At 37.0% G+C, this 17,960-nt stretch overlaps 1 protein-coding gene across 1 annotated transcript in view; it reads right to left on the bottom strand.

The window, feature by feature from the left end:
• phex (phosphate regulating endopeptidase homolog, X-linked) overlaps nt 1–15,872 on the bottom strand; it is a 30,533-nt gene extending 14,661 nt beyond the window's left edge. Inside the window, exons 1-12 of the mRNA XM_033985976.2 lie at nt 15,218–15,872; nt 9,073–9,132; nt 8,571–8,732; nt 7,820–7,903; nt 6,513–6,739; nt 5,246–5,314; nt 4,201–4,317; nt 4,038–4,121; nt 3,825–3,961; nt 3,233–3,326; nt 2,787–2,915; nt 1,241–1,342 (exon numbers count right to left, since the gene is read on the bottom strand). Coding sequence (XP_033841867.1) covers nt 1,241–1,342; nt 2,787–2,915; nt 3,233–3,326; nt 3,825–3,961; nt 4,038–4,121; nt 4,201–4,317; nt 5,246–5,314; nt 6,513–6,739; nt 7,820–7,903; nt 8,571–8,732; nt 9,073–9,132; nt 15,218–15,341 — 1,389 coding nt within the window. The 5' untranslated portion in view covers nt 15,342–15,872. The remainder of the gene's footprint in view (nt 1–1,240; nt 1,343–2,786; nt 2,916–3,232; nt 3,327–3,824; nt 3,962–4,037; nt 4,122–4,200; nt 4,318–5,245; nt 5,315–6,512; nt 6,740–7,819; nt 7,904–8,570; nt 8,733–9,072; nt 9,133–15,217) is intronic.
• Between the last annotated feature and the right edge of the window lie 2,088 nt (nt 15,873–17,960).

Below are 17,960 nucleotides of genomic sequence, written 5' to 3'. Positions count from 1 at the left end.
AACACTGATGTGGCTCATGTTGCATTCAAAGAGTATTTTTAGACAAACAACAACTGTGCTGTATCTGCCACAGGAAAATAACAAGTTGTCTGGGTAGAATTGACTTTTACGATTTGAAATGTCCTCAAATGACCATGTGAGAGTTGTACGGATATTTTGGTCATCTTGAATCTACAGAACTGGCTGATGTAACAGATGTAAGAGCACTAATATACTAAGAATAGAGCAATTAATACACTAAGAATAAAGTAATGGATAAGGACGTTGATGTTAATGGTCTTTGACAGTCATGGCCTAATTAGTGAAATCATGTGGAGGCAGTGGAGAATGGATAAATCACCCCACAGGGCACTAGATTATGACATATAGAGGTTGGACGTATATGCTTTCAATTATAACAAGTAGAGATGCACTGATATGATGCTGGTATTGAACATTTTGGTGGATCAGATATCGGCTTTCAAGATATCAGTTCAGCCAATATCACATTTTGGTCTATACCTTTGTGTAATAAGATGATTCATTGTATTAAACTTGTATTTTTACAAAGCTGCTCTGTAGTTACAAAACAGCTCTTACACTTACAAACTGCTGTTGGTGTTTAAAGGAAATACATTATATTTTCAGTCTCTGCGCTGGTATCGTTACATCAGGGATCAGCAGATACTTCAAGCTTAATATCGTCATCAGTATCGGAATAGAAAAACCTGGATCAGTGCATCCCTAATAACAAGGTGATGATCGATTAAACAATTTGGCTGGTAGTAGTAGTAGTTGGGGTACTAATAGTAATAGAAATGCAAGAAGTAGTAGTACTAGTGGTAGTGGTAATAGTAGTAGTGCCGTAATGGAAAAGGTAGTAGTTCTAATAATAGTAGTAACTGTTGTTGTAGGATAATGAAAAAAGTAGAAGTAGTAGCAATAATGCAGTGTAGTAGGATCTGTAGTACTCGCATAGCAGTGATAGCTCCATCATAATGGAATAAGTCGTAGAAGCAGTAGTAGTATTAGTAGTAGCAGAAGTAGTAGCATTAGTAGTAGCAGCACTAGCATTAATAGTAGTATCAGTAGTATTAGTAGAAGTAGCAGTAGTATTAGTAGCAGTAGTATCATAAGTAGTAGCAGTAGCATTAGTAGTAATAGCAGTAGCAGTAGTAATATTAGTAGTAGTAGTGGTAGTATCAGTAGCAGTAGCATTAGTAGTATCATTAGCAGTATCAGTATTAGCAGTAGTCTTTGCCTTTTCTATGGCTCTCTGCTTTGTCGGATTGTCCATCCAGTCATTTTCTTTTTCCAGCATGTCGATAAAAGCCCAGCGGATTCCGTCAATCAACTCCTCCATCTGGAAAGAGCAGAATCACAAGTGGATTTGAAGAGAAATAAAATATACATGGGCTAAAGTGAGACCAAGACAGAACCATGTCTAAACTGGACCAAAACAGGATATACAAGATACTGAAACTAGTAGGATTTAACCAGGATTACACCAGGTCTAAGTCAGTGCTACATCTTAATCTTGAACAAAATCAGTCCTCTCCTCATGACTCTGTCTGGAGAATAACTGCCACATCTAAATAAACATTTTTTCTATGGCTCAAGTTATAGGTAGTGACTAAATGCGTGTAAATTAAATGTATACTAATCATAAAATGTGAATGGACTTTAAGAACACAGAGGAGCACTGTTAGACCCACAAACGGAATAACCACATTTCCAACAAATACAACAGTTCAGTGTGATCCATGCTACAAAATCAGTGCACACTACTTCAGGTATTTGGAAATGACATTTAGGCTTATACTCTTTTTGAACTCCATCCATTACAGTAGATATTATTAGTTACAATCCTAAAAATGTATTTATACTACGAATATTACCATCGGATTTACTGTTTCACTTGAATGACTTTTTGTCCTTAGACATTTCAATCTACACTGTCATCATGGAATTGATGTCCTATAACTGTCCATATTTCACTTTAAGTGGATTTGGACTCTCTCCCACAGTTTGAGAAGTATTTTGCTCCAAACTGACTTTCACTTGCACTTAATCCATCTCAACGAGCACAATTGTGAAAACCAAAATACAGTAATGTGTACTCTTGAAGCTCTAAATTTGCTACTGTATATTTTTTCAATTTCAATTGTATATTTTTCAAAATGAATAAAGGGTTAGGATTAAAATATGTGTGGTCACATGTTTACTGTAAAATGTCACATGACCAGAGATGGTTATGTAAAATGTACACCTTGAGAAGAAAACGAGGCACAGAATTCTCTCAAATGAAAGGGTATTAAAGTTTTTTTAAATTTAAATTTAACCCAGGTCAATGGTTTTTGGTACACATCATCTTTAAGGTTTCTAGTGATGATAAATGCATTCACAATTGCTGCAGTTTATTTTGGTCTGAGTGTAGGATAGAAAACATGTTGGTCACAGTTGTTACTGATGGGGGCTTATTCTGTTATTATGTGGGTCTTAGGAGCATCATGAAGTACCACTTGCAGATGTATACCGATTGGGAGCAAGCAATTTGAACTCTGAAGAGGGAGCCGGACTAAATGCAGGATTATGGAAAGACCCACAAATGAAACAGAATACAACTCCAGGTATATTTTTTCTAACAATTTAGCATTCAGTTAAACTGTAAATCTTGCACAGACAGTTTGAGAGCAGGTATGATTAAGCCAATTTAAACTGTTTATAAGTAATAATGTGCACACTCTAAACACACTTGAAGTTACACGGACTAATATTTATAAAAGAGAATCCAAAAGTAGGCCTACCATGTGTTTCTTATCCTCCTGGAAGTGTGCGCTGACGAAAAGGCGCCCAGTGGCATAAACAAGTGAGTTCTCCACATAGTTAACACACTTATCCCAGCGAGGGGTCAGGGAGGTCGTTCCCGTGGTAACCTGGAGGGACAAGGAGAGGCAAGGAGGCAGTGTCCTATCAAAACAGTTGATTAGATTAAAGGTGATGCATTGCTTAAACTGTTTATCTTTGGAGATGTGGGGCCTTTGTCTGTTTGAGGCTGCGTTCACACTTCTTGCTGGTTTAGTCCAACTGTTGGTTTGATCTTGTTGAAGTTTTGTTTTCGTGCTGTTCTAGCCTGAGTTTAGTCCTAGTTTTGATGTTGTGTGTGCATGTAGTCTTTTTAAAGTGGCTCATATTTGGAGTATTAGCGTGGCTAGTGGTTAGAGCTCAACATTTCACAGTTTTATGTACAAACCCTCGCATAGTCCAAGTATCTGTAGAGAAACCGTCGGCTCAGAGTGGTGACTCTGGAGAACACTGTCCTCCACTGAACGTAATTGGCCACAGTCCTACAGAGAAGACACTATATCAGCAAATATGTCTTAGGCTGCATCATCTTCAAAATGTGTGTTTTAAAGCGCCCATATTACACTATTTTTTTTACTGTAAAAAAAGACCTGGAATTGTGTTTTGTTTCATTCACACACTCTGTTCCACATAGTGATGTCATATCGTAATCCAGGAAGTGCTCCACTGTGTTTTGAAACTCCATACACTTTCATTACAATCATTTGGATAATTTCAGACCTGGAATTGCCAATCTCTCCTGAATCAAAGGTAAAAGGAGCTGTTAACTTGAAAACTACCACTTGATGACATCACAAGGTGGAACAGAGCATTTTGAGCTCGGGAGACGTAGGCAGACTAAGATTCCTCAAACAGGTATGAATGAAAAAACACAACTCCAGGTATGGTTTTGATGCAGTAACAACATTGTAGCATGGCTTAAAGGTCACAAGAGTACATTTTGCGTAATGTAGGACCTTTAATGTGTAATGTTGCTGTACCTGGGATCCGTGGCTTCGATGAGTTTGAAGAGCTCTTTGAAATATTGTGGCGCTCGGACAATGACCTGCTCTGAGGAGGAGACTGTGTAGTGTCCCGAAGCCTCCAGCACAGCTCGCACAAAACCCAACCAGTCAAACTGCATGGGACAATAGTTGATATTGAGATGGCTATATACTGATACATTCATGCTCATAATGTGTTTTTATATTTACCTGTGGAATAGTCTTCTGTAGCTGAGAGATTGTGTATTTGTTGTACATGGATTCACTGGTCCGGTTTTCATAAGGAATTAGAATCTAGACAAAACGCACAAAACAAACAAAATTGCTGATGAACAGTTACAGCCTGTATTTAAGTATTTCAGTGCGTCCTTACATGGGCCACTTTGGTTTCGAAGGCTAGTGCTTTCTCCATCTGCGTCTGAGCTGATTTCTGAGGAGCTCCAAGCATCACAGCCGTGTCCACCATCAGACTCAACAGAGCCGCTCGGTACTGAGGACATGAGACAGATTTGGTATTTTTATTCAAATCACCGCGCAACATACAGTATTTACAGGAAATATTGTTATATAGAGAGACAGGTATATTTCACAGGTGTAACATTGTTGGCAATGTTGTAAATTGCCTCAGAATACTGTTTAAATGAGCCTGAACAGAAATTTCTTTATGTCACGTGTCATAGTCTTACATAGGGTTATGCAATAAATTGATTTCAAAAGTGTGACTTTAATTATTGCTCTATACAATTTCAGAAATGTTGTAATTGAAAATGCAGTTCATGTGCTTGTTCTGCCATTCAAAAATACTGTTCATGTAGGTTTACAAGCAAAAGGGTCATTAAATAAAACTTAATCCTACTTAATTAAATGGTGTATATTTTCTCTGCAAGATATTTTTTTACAGTACCTGTGCCTATCCGCTCTTACACTGTGGAACCTAATAGAAGTGACTAGTAAAAATTAAATATTGCATTCAGCTCACACATCTCGAATTTACAAAATGACATTTAAAGTATTCATTTTTACAGAGACATATTTAGTTTTAGTTGAAAATGAGGTGAACACGCTGCACTTTGAATATCCAATCAGACGCTATTCACAAAGTAAAATAGCCTTTTTAGTTGATTACACGCTCTGATTTCAGGCATCAAATGTGGATATTCTAGTCTAGTCTGTTTTTGGGTTTCCTTTAGGACCAATGCCATTACAATTTACAATTCAAAACCAAATATTCTATAGTTATTTCTATAGTTATTTCTTGTATAGTACAGTTTGAATTTTGGTCTCTACAGCTGCACATTTTTTGATGATTTGATTTATATTTCTGCCCTGTCCATCTGTCAGACACATCTCTCTGATCTCTCTTACATAACTTCTGCTTGTGGTACATTTTGTGTTGGACAGATGAGGAGCAGACTCACAGCTTTGGCCGCTGAGCTGTTGGTGGTGTAGTCTTCCCTGGAGGGCAGAGACAGAGATGCCTGGTCCAGCTGCACAAAAAAAAAAAAAAAAAAAAAAAAAAGCATTTATAATGATTATGTCTGCACTGTATTACTCCTGTGTGGTTTTGGACAAAGTGTAAATGGACTATAGATTTATGGGTATTGTGCTGCTTTCAAGGACAACTCGATTTAGCAGTGTGAGTGTTAAGGCCAAGAGACTGAAGAAAATCGATATTGTTATTTTGGGTTCAGTCTCGCTGGGTTTGATTGTGTTTAATCACTGTTTCATGGCAATATATATTTGATAACTGATAACTGATTATAACTGATAATGGCATGTTACAATGGGCTGAAAAAGTGTTTCTATTTTTTTGTATGAAAATCAAACATAAGATCTACAAGTTATCAACAGTTCTTCATTAGTGTTGCAGTATAGTGATCCCTGTTGCTTCCATAGTCCAATAATTACAGATAATTTCACCTGTAGCTAATCTGTGCTGATAGCAGAGACGTTTTTGTTGCCAGAAACAGTAACTGGTGATGTCAAACATCTGTACACTTTCAATTATTACTTAAAAAATAGCTGCCCCACACAATTTTTTTTTATATCCATGGGTTTGAAAATGATTACTTATCAGGACCGTTGCCATAGCGCTTAACAATTTAAAACGAAATATTAAATGTTTTTGTTAACATATATTTATTGTACAGCTTCATTAAAGATGTTCAATGTCCATAAGTTGTAACTTATGCTCATATGTGTTTACAAAGACACGCTATATATACATAAACACATATCACTCATACATATACACTACATATATACATACACATACATACATACACATACATGCACATATATATAGACACATATATAACCACACACATACACCCATGCATACACACATATACATACATACTGCATTTCTATACTAATAACCCCATAAGAGCACACACATGTTCACATATCCGTATACTATATGTGTACATGATACAAAAATTTTAACATAAATAAAGTAAATACTATATCTTTTGAAAGGGAAAAAGTCCTCAAGATGTTATAACAGGAAGCTGAAACCCATAAAGAGGCCCTTTCGAGTGTTGTGACATCACATCAACAAAACCTACTGATTGATTTCAGCCACTTGTGCATAGGCGCCATTTTGAGTACTTTTCACCATTCAAAAGATATACAATTTGCTTAGACAACAGTGCTCATTTTACATCTCTCTAAACGCACTCTGACCTTGATGATGTAATGCAGTGAGTTCTTGTCGTCGGGGGAAACATAGAGGCGTATGAGGACGCTCTTGCTGTGTTGGTTTCTCATCTGGGCCAAAGTGTTGAGGAGGCTCCACTCGCTCTGGGACCACTCGTACGGCGGCCCCAGCCCCTCCCCCACCACCGGCCACCGGAACTCAGGCTGCCTCAGGGTCTTCAGCATGGGCTTTGAGTCCAGGTCCTCCAAGACACCTACGGGAGACCACCAAGTTAGCTACGCCCGCTTAAAGGTGGAGGTGTAATATAGGTAACATTTCTGGTGGAGGTCTGTCACCAGCTTGTATCTATGGAGATGTGATTTCTTTGTTGGAATGTTCTACAGTATAGTATTAATTTATAATCTTTAACACTAATTTATAATCACAAATGAATAAACATAGAAAGGTGCACTACGTGACTTTTCTGCTTGTTTCTATGGAGATGTTATTTCTTTGTTGGAATGTTCTACAGTATAGCATTATTAGCATCCCTCTTGCATTTATCCAAGGTGTTTTATTACGAAAGAAGGAAAAAAACACTGAAAATGGAATTAAAATTTGGATTCCACTCTATAAATCTGACATGTAAACTCCCTGGTGCTTCGCCTGCTTGTCTAAATGGTTTAAAGTTTAATGCCACACTATGGAACATTACATCTCACATCTTACATTCATAACATCTCCATTAGGGATGCATCGATCCAGCTTTTTCAGTTGCGATACTACATCTTCAAGTATCTGCCAACACCCAATATCAACCGATACCAGAGCAGAGACTCAAAACAACATTTATTTTCTTTATACAAAAATAAAATAAGACAAACCTGATTCAAATGTGTTAAGTAGCTGTTATTTATGCCTCAAGTAACCACATAACAGTTTTGTATAGATAAACGTTCAAACTTTACGAGACTTTCTGGGCCAAATATGACCAGTAAATAGTCTTATTACTTATAAATTTATATGCCAAACTAGGATATCGACTGAACCTTCATCTTGACTGCCAAAAGACGGTGAAAATTTGAAGAGACCTCCTATCTGAATTTCCCCTTGACGATAAATAAAGTCTTTTTGATTTGATTGATTTGATTTTTTGATTTGAACCAATATTTGGGAGGGAATATTGCAAATTTCTCAGTATCGGCGCCTATATCAGACACCAGCATCAGATCTGTGCATCCCTAATCTCCATGGAACAAGCATGAGGACCTTTCACCAATAAAGTTACATAGTGTCCTTTTAAATATTGGGAAAATCACAATATTCATGTTATATTCTTATTGGTCGGACTCACTTTCGTTCAGACAGGAGCGATAGAGCATTTTGGCCTTTTTCACTGCCTCCAGCTCGTCTGCGTTTGGTGGAGTCTGCAGCAGCTCTGGAACAGAAACATGTGTCGTCATCATTTTACACCTGTTCTTTGGGCACGCTTGATGAATTGTATTATTATTTTTTAAAAGAAAACCTTGAACTGCCAAAATGACTTCAATCTTGAGGTCAAATGTGTTCTAAAACCCACATTAACTTTCACCAGGAGTTGCAAAAATGAATTATTATAGGGCCATGGATATTTACTTTATTCGTGGGTTTCAGCGTCCTGGTTATAACAGACGTGGAACGATACTGAACATTTCTGTCAGGATTATCATGGCTAAAATAATTGCAATAAACGACTATATAATGATAATGACTAAAGTGACTAAAGTTATATTAATAATTATGGATATTAATAATAAAATAATTTGAATGTGATAAAAAAGTTCTGTCTTTACACAATTTTTATATACATTGTTATCAGTAAAAACATCTACGATGAAAGTGTTTTTTTCTGCACATTGTTGGCATTTATCACGTTTATATAAAATGTCCCACAAGTGATTATTGTCTACCCTTTTTATTACATTAAACAATCCTCAATTCATCCATAGTTTATAGGCGACATTTTGAGGACTTTCAACCATCCAAATTATTCAATATTTTGCTTTAAATTGTTTATTGCTATGACAACAGTAGCCATTTGTCATCACTCCGAAAGCCATGGATACCTTTGAGTCTGATGTCGACATGCTGCCGGAGCCAGGGGTAGATCCCGTAGGAGGAGGAGTCTTCTGGGATGGGGTTCTCCTTTAACCAGCCCCCACACGAGTACGAGTAGAAGTCCTCACAGGGGTCCACCGAGCGGTCCAGTTTACTCAGGATGGATCCAGCTATAGACATCGATCGACTTATTGATTATTGGTTAATAGAATGTGATATGGGTCAAAGTCACTATGTATGTAATATTTATTTATTTTTGCAAGCTGAAAAATTGCATATATATCTATAAACATAATATAGTAAAAAAAAAAAAAAAATTGATACGATATGACACTGAAGACACTGAACCTCAGGGCAGAGTAATTACACAAATATTAACCATAAACTAGGCTAAAACATCAGCATTATTAAAGTTTACTGTGGTGTTACTACCTTCCATCTCAAACTTCACTACTACATATTACTACAGTATAAAAGTGATATTAAGGTTATTGGTCAGTCAGATCTTACCTGCTTCGATGCATTCTGGGGTCAGACAGAACTCCTCCTGAGTGGACTTTTGACTGGAGACTACAGAAAAGAAATACTTTAATATACACAAATATAAACTTACACACAAATAAATACACTAAGGAACTTTTCTCTGCTTGTCTCTGTGGAGTTATTGCTTTGCCTGGCATGTCCAACAGTAGCAGTACATTTCTGTTGCATTTATTATAGTATTATTTATTATTTTTTGCATTATTTATAGTACAGATATTTCTAATAGACATAAATCCTTGAAAAACACACACAAAGAAAAAAATCCTCTTTGTGGATCTAACTGGTAATTTGACCTGGTGATGTCAATTGCTTGTCTCCATAGGGATAAAAAAGTATAAAGCCATACTGTGAAACATTCAAGACAAAGCAATAACAGCTCCATGGAGACAATTTGGCGTGTCCTCTGCCAGAAAAGTTACATAGTACATCTTTAAAATAAACATGTTAAAGGGATCTGGTGACATTATAACACCATAAACAATAAGTATAGACATAGAAACTGAACTTTTGAGAAATAAAATGAGTGAATTGCTGCATTAATAATACCACATCCCATCTCTCTGCATCTCTCTGCTTCTTGAGGCATTAAATCATCTAGGAACGGGGAAGTGTCCAGTTTGATTTCATTACTGTCCCTTCAATCTAATAAACAAGACTTATATCTGGATTGCTGTAATAATGAGATCAAATGTAACTAATGTATATTAACGTTATGCAGAAGGAAAAGCCACCGAGTGTAACCAAATTAGAGTTACAAAAATGCCACTGCACTAGTTTTTATAATAACTGTCATTGTAACACAGTATGAATTGCATGAACATTGTATGAATGTGTTTAACTGTAAGTTTATGAAGCTTAAAACAATCGCTGCTATTGTCAAAAATGCTTAAAGGGCCCGTATTAGGCTATTTTCTCATCTCTGTTATAATGTTGTTTCCTCATCACAAACAGACCTGGAGTTGTGTTTTCTTTCATTTTAACACACAAACCCTGCATATTTAGACAGAGCTCTTTATCTCAAACAGAAAACACTCTGTTCCACCTTGTGATGTCATAAGGTAATACAGGAAGTGCTCCACGGTGTTGTTAAACTCCACACTCCACTAATTTCTACTGATCAAAAGGTAAAAGGTAGCTGTAAACTTGAAAACAGGACACAACGAGCACAAATCAATCCTCCTTACTGAAAACTTGAGCAAATAAAACAAAGTACCACTCCAGGTACATGGCTAAAGCTAATTGCAAAAATATTACAAGAGCATAATGTTGGACTGGCAGTGACTAGGATCATTTCTAACTTGTCTAACTTAGCACTTAGCTAAGTTTTCCAGTTTCCTGTCTCATTACATCAACATTAGGACAATCTCCACCTTGTGTTAGATTTGACTCATAGTGGAACAAGAACCACAGCAGATGAGAGAAATGTTTATTGTCTCCGGGACAACCACAAACTCACTGCACATTCCTCGAAAGACGACAAAACATCCTGCTTCAGCTTGACTCCTCTGTTTAATTACACAGACAGCAAACCGCCACTGTGTGTGTGTTTAGTTTGGCCATGACTTCAACTGTGCACGACCAGATTAAGTAACTCAGTGTTTTTTGTAGTAATATTTCATGTTTTATAACTAATAAGTAGAGATACATCACATCCCATACTGAAACATTTGGTGGATCGGATATCGGCTTCAAAATATCAGTTCAGTCGATATCCTGGTTGGACATACTGTATAATCTGATGTAATATGATGATTTCATTGTTGTAGTTGGTTGAGTTTCATAATGTTTGAACTTTTATTTATACAAAGCTGTTCTGTAGTTATTTCAAAGATAAATAACACCTACATAACATATTTGGAACAGTTTGGTCTTATTTTATTTTTGTTTTAAGGAAATAAAAACGGTTTTCAGTCTCTGCACTGGTATCAGTTAATATCAGGTATCGGCAAGCCATAGTATCGGTAACGGAACTGAAAAACTGAATCGGTGCATCCCTAGCTATGAGTAGGACATAAATGTATCAGTACAGAAGTGAAAAAAGCTTGAAGTGGTAATGCTGCCTTAGTTCTTTTTTTCCACTTAGTTTCAACCATGAAAGAAACACAGCTGGCTGAGATACTCATACTGTTGTTTCCACATGGTTCTCATCAAGCAGCTGCTTCCATATTGTTCTCAACAAACTAAAAGTGTCATTCTGTGTCACAAACAGCTCAAATTAAGTCTATTCCTGAACTAATAGATGTAAAAGCCAGGGAAAGGTCTTTATCCATCTACTGGCAACAGTGGAAATAGCAGCATTTTGAAAAGAACAATTAACAGCGAGGCTATTTTCAACATCAACAGATCAAAGCAGTTTAAGCATTAAAATGTTTAGTACAGGATGCATACCACTTCCAATTGAGTGTACAAGGAGGGAGTGAGGGATTACACAGCTGGAAGGCCATAAACACTTGAAACATCTGAGCACATTCTTGACTTAAAATAACAAAACTTAAAATTGTTTTTGTCCATTGGTGCAAATCCTCATTTCTCAAGATTCCCTGGTCCATTTATCTTTTGAGCATTTCGAGTATACTTCCTCTGCTCTTCCTGCATGACTTGACACTGGAGAGTAGTGGGAGAACTCGAGTGGGCGTGCGCTAACTGCATACATGGCTATACGACATAATTACACTTCAATGCAGCCACAAAAATGTTAGCTTCCATTCGCAAACTTAAAAAAATAGGCCTTGCCCAAACCCATAGACATCCATAGAGACTTGGGAGCCCTCCTTGCTCTATGGGACCACCCCCTCAACCACTGTTTAGGAGGGTTGAATGCAATAGTTTAATTAACATTAGGGGACTTGCATAATACTTTGTACAATGGAAAAACTGACTCCACACAAGCATTTAGTGAACTGAGTTATGATTGGTGTTTTACTTACAGTTTGTGGTGTCACTCTATAGAAGCTAAATTATATGTGCATTTTCTTTGAGGAAAGAGGGTGTTGAAAAAGCATTTTAGACTATTCATAGGAATGTCTGTGTAATCCCTCAGTCGTCCTCGTCTGATCCATAGTAAAAATCAAAAGTTAAATCTGTCAACTGGACAAAAAGTTATGGGAGTGAAGGCGTTTTGCTGCTCATCCAAGCCGCTTCTTCAGTTCTTCAGCAGCGAAACATCTTCACTCCATTTTGTCCAATTAACAGATTTTATTTTTGGTTTTAAACTATGCATAGGAATGTATGTCCAAGTTATGTCGTTAAAGGGCCCATATTAGTCTGTTTTCTGATGTTGCAATGTTGTTTCCTCATCACAAACAGACCTGGAGTTGTGTTTTGTTTCATTCAAACGTTTAACGCACCAAATCTGGTCTGAGCTCTTGCAAATCTCTACTGAAGTAAAGGTAAAAAGTAGCTGTTAACTTGAAAACTACTGCTTCATGACATCACAAGGTGGAACAGAGCATTTTGAGCTTTGGAAATGTAGACAGACTAATAATAAATGATTACTCAAACATGTGAGAATGAAACAAAACACAACTTGTAGTTCACAAGAATAATATAGGACCTTTAAAGTTTTTCAAGTTAAAATAGTTTTAAATGAATCAGCAGTCAGGGAAAGTTTCACTGCTGTTGGTAAAAGATCATTTAAGTATCAAAAGAAGACAATATTGTGTTTAGTTTTAAGTTCTAAATTATATACTGTATTATTGTATTTTAGTATAAGTCGCACCAGCCAAAAAACCCCATATATTTCACTTACAAATTGCATCTGAGTATAAGCCATACCCCCGGCCAAACTATGAAAAACAGTGCGATTTATAGTCCACAAAATTTGGTATGCAGATCAATTTAATGTCATATTGTGGAACATTCATCACCTCCATAATAGACCTTCAAAATCTAGTCATCAATCCCTAAACTTCTGTACTACCGAGCAACATTCGAGTGCCAACAATGAGAGCAGAGTGTGTTGATAAATGAATTATGTTGGTCAGATTAAAACATCCACAGATTAGATTAGACTATTTACTGTATTTAAGCATCGCCACAGTGTGATAATCCTTCTCTCTGTCTCTGTTTGTGACATCTGTTGCTCGCTGATAAAATATGCACTCACTTATAATTACCTCACCCACTGTGGATACATAAACAACTGCACCACTGTTTTACACAACATGACACTAATTCATTTATTAATATTAAATGAAACTCAACTGGGATGCGGCAATGCTTAAGAAAACTCATGTATGGCAAAATGCTGTAGTTTTTTACCATGTTCACCTGACACCTTGTCCCGGTTACATTGATGGACGGGTCAAATGCAGAGGACAAACAATATTTTAACCCTCACACTACATTTTTGCTACCTGTTGTTAGAGTAATTCCATTTCTGTGTTGTACTGAGGGCTCTCACAGATCAGAGCCTGTTATCTTAGCCTGCATCAACAAAGGTATAATACTCCCTACAACAGACGCATAGCCAGACTGGACTGCTCTAGACTAGAATGGACATCACTATCATAAAGTCTTGAGGGTTTGCTGGGGAGGGTGCTGGCTCCTGTACTGATGTAAATAAAGCCTCTTCTCTTCAACTCTCAGGATGTTTAATACTTCCATTACTGTTTATATCTTACTAACTAGAACTAATGTTAATGTGACAACTACGACTTTTTCTGTTGCTATTTCCACCCACAGAACTCCTATCCAAACAAACCTACATTTGATTCATTAAAGTACTGATACTTTTAGACTATTATTACTATTCTATTGCAGCTACTATCAATACTCTATCCATTACTGCAATCCGTTGACATATAGCACAAGGTAAAAAGTACACTGGCCTTTATATACAGTATATGTTTAAAAAAAAACACACAAAAAAACAACTAGTTACTATTTATAAGTTCCTGTCTTAATATACAAATCTTTTTCTGTGTCTTTAAGTCTAACTCCCACGCTGCTTTACTCGGGTTAAAGGGGTTCAGATGTTCTTGTAGCGCACGTGAAACCTTATATGACCCAAAAATAGAGGGAGACACGAGGGGCGAGCCGTGCCCCGTACAAGACCTCTGCTCCACTCTGGGGTTATTTACAGTCACAGCCTATACTATAATCTAGAGCAGTGTATATGACACAGTTCCAATCCAAATTATAGGATTTTAACGGAAAAGTGGGAAAATCAGAGCACGTGGGCAGCGCTCTGCGTAGACTTTTGAGGAAATGGCCTTTTCTGAGGTTGATCATATAGTTTAGAATCGGCTTGGACCTGTTTCAGTCCTGTTTTACAATGGCTCTGTTACAGAACAGTTTTAATCATACTTAAGACCTTACTGGACATGGTTCAGTCCTTATTTTGACCAGATTAGTCCTGGTTTAGAGTTGGTTTAGTCTCACTCTGGACCTGTTTTGGACCTGAGTCCTTGTTTAAACTTTTAGTCCTGGTTTAGACCTCCTCATGGTTTAGACCTATTTCAGTCTCATGTTTTGGACCTGATTTAGTCCTGGTTTAAAATAAGCTTAGTCCCACTCGTCCTATCTGTTTCACACCAGCGTGGTTTAGGTCCAGTTTAGTCCTGCTCTAGAACCATTATAGTTTTATGGTTTAGACCTGATTGAGCCTGGTTTAGACCTGTCATTCCTGTGTTTTAGACCTTATTGAATCCTAGTTTAGACTTTGTTTAGACCTGGTTTATGTGGGTTTAGACCACATGAACCCACATAAAACCTGTCTAACATTTAGTCTTGATTTAGTCCTGATTTAGTACTGATTTAGTCGGGGTTTAAACCTGTTTTAGTCCTGGTTAAAACCTTATTAGTGCTTGTTTTGAATGCATTGAACGCGTTTAGTCCATGTCTTGGTTAACCTGGTTTAGTTTTAGACTTAATCCATCTTTAGAACTGGTTAATGGGTTTAGACTTGATTTAATCCTGGCTTGCATAAATTCTGATATAGTCCTGGTTTAGTCCTTCTTTAGCCTTTTAATGTGTGTTTGGACTTGTTTGATCCTGACTTACTTTAGTTCAGATCTAGTCCTGTTTCATACCTGGTCCCATACTATTCTGGTCTTGTTATATTTGTATACTATAAGAATACACTTATAACACCATGCATTTGTTTACCTACCAATGATGAGTGCGAGGAGCAGAGCCGCGCAGACGCACACGCACATGGCCAAAGCAACCCGGTACAGCCTCGGTACACCCCGCTCTGGTTTGACCCCTCCACCTCCTAAACGGTCTAGTTCCATGACTCAAGGCAGCAGCTCAAGTATTACGAACATGCAAAAATACACAAGCTAATATGCTATAGGTCCAGAGGTACAGTTACAGATGAGTGACACAGGATTTGAAAATGAAAAATGTCATGAATGTAGTCTCAAATGTATTCACAGATGCTCAAAACACAGGTGTCAAGAGATTTGGCAAAAAAAAAAATTCAAAAGTGAAATCTTGAAATCCTCTAACTTCTGAAAAATTAAGTAATTCTCAAAAAAAGAAAAAAAAAAGAAAAAAAAAGAAAATTAAAACAATATCCACATGTTCTAATTGTCGTTTTAACTTGAAAGAAAAATGCAAAAAAAATTAATGCAAAAATGAAAATATAAACACAAAATATTTCAAAATAAAAGCTTGTGATCTTCTAGTCCTAAAATTAGTTCACAAATTTGTCCATGCAAAAATGATCTAAGATAGTCTTCAGGATTAAACCAATTACATTCAAAATTCTTTCCAAGTATGACCTCCAACTGTGTATTTCCCTCTATGTCCAATGTGTTTCTGCGCTTGTCTGTTTGAAACTTTGACTTCTGGTTCCTCTTGGTCCCTCCTCCCTCTCTCTCCTCCCATGTCTTCTCCACACATTACTCCAAAGCTCAGTCTCAGCTGTGCAGTATATGGCCCTGGGGTGGGCTGTGTGAGTACATGTATAATTCTGATGGAGTGTTACAGGATCAGACAGGCACTAGAGCAGTACTAAATGAGATGCACACACACAATACAAGGGGGAGGGGCTGATTATAATTGATTAATCTAACGACGGGGCTGACAGTTGTGGCTGCACGTGCACTTTTGTCAGGAGGAATGAAATGACTCTTTAATCACAAGATGGTTCACATACTATGCTTTACAGTAAGACGTTTGCTCAGTATTTCACATGTATAACCAAAGATATTGTAGAAAATCTGTTATTATCTGCGTAATTTTTCATAAGAATCTTCGGATTAGGGGTTTTCTGCTGGAGTGTCTGCCACCTGCTTGTCTTCATGGCGATAGTACTGCTTTGCATTGAATATTCCGCAGTATGTCTTTAAATTCATCTAGTTAAGCAGATGACAGCACTAGACCAAGTTACCTGCTCACAGTAAAAACATCTCTATTCCAAGTTCATGCATTCATTTTCTTTCACTTATCTGGGGAGGGGCAAGGGGGGCAGCAGTCTAAGCAGAGACTCCCAGACTTCCCTCACCCCAGACACTTCCTCCAGCCCCAAGGCGTTCCCAGGCCAGCTGAGAAACATAGACCCTTCTGGTTCTTCCCTGGGGATATTTAGCTACAGTATAAGTAAATAGGTTTAATGGCATACTGTGAACATTCAAGGCAAAATAAAAACATCTAAATAGAGACAAACAGGTGGCAGATTGTCCATCAGAAAGGTTACATAATCCACCTTTAATGTATTTGTGCTTTCTAGTGAAAGCCATTTGAGTAATGAAATGATCAGCACTGACAGTTTGCATTGAACTTAGTTTCACTTCAGGCATTAATAGAAGGCAGAAAGAAAAACACATACTACTCTATTATGTGTAATGTGTTTTTCAAGGTCATATGGTGGTTTTAAGTTCAAATTTAGTAGGATGCTTTTCTATTTTTAACCCATGTGGTAAAGTTCTTGGTAAGTTGTAGCACTTGTGTAATTGCAGAAACAGTAGCCTACAGTCATACCTAAAACCACCTTATTTTGAAAGTTCCCTTCTCCCCCGGTCCTGGTCTGTGATTGGTCAGTTCACACTAGGGGCTGTTGTGGTCCAGAGCTATGCAGCATGTACTCATTAGGGTTTGGGGCGTCGCCTCCTCTCTTCCATAAATGAACATGACTTCCTGTTCCGGCTTAAAACATCCATTCATCAAACAGACAGACCACAAGCCATTGTCCATTTTATTTTTACACTGTTTTGATTGCCACTGGCCTTCCAGCCTCTAATCAGTTGTAATTATAATGTATATATGTTTTTACTTATGACGGCTGCTCTGGACACACCTAATAATGGTATGGGATATACACAGCTCTGGTGCAAAAGTCTTCGGTAATTTGGTGACTTTTACCATATTTAACATGTGTGAACATTTATGCAGCTAACTTAAAGTGCATATGACAGCTTAGACCGCTCATTTCATGAATACATTGTCAGAGGTGGAATGTAACAAAGTAAAAGTAAAAGTAGTAAAATGCTTGATTATAAATTTGATTTTTTTAAATAAATTTTTACTTTACTAAGGGAATAAAGTGAATACTTTTTACTTTCACTTCAATACCTTTTAGAGCAGATTTGTACTTTCTAATCCACTATATTTTTGAACTGGAACAAAAAGTAAAAGTATTTCTTATTATTGTCTGAGATCTGCTGAAAAGGCTGAGGGTTTATTTTTAACACATTCATTGTTTGAGCAAACAAAAAAGCATGAATAAAAACACCTAGAAAAAAATGGTTTCAATTGTTTCTGTTGAACAATATTCTGCACAAACTCTATCAAAATCACTACGTCTTTATAAGCTTTATGAGACAAAATATGTGCAAAATACTTTTAGTCCATTTTAAACTGGTACTTAAACTTAAGTAGATTTTTTAAAGTGATAATTTTACCTGAGT

The sequence above is a fragment of the Periophthalmus magnuspinnatus genome, chromosome 20 (assembly GCF_009829125.3).
Source record: "Periophthalmus magnuspinnatus isolate fPerMag1 chromosome 20, fPerMag1.2.pri, whole genome shotgun sequence".
Lineage (NCBI taxonomy): Eukaryota > Metazoa > Chordata > Actinopteri > Gobiiformes > Gobiidae > Periophthalmus > Periophthalmus magnuspinnatus.
This window is presented reverse-complemented; position numbering and strand designations above follow the sequence as displayed.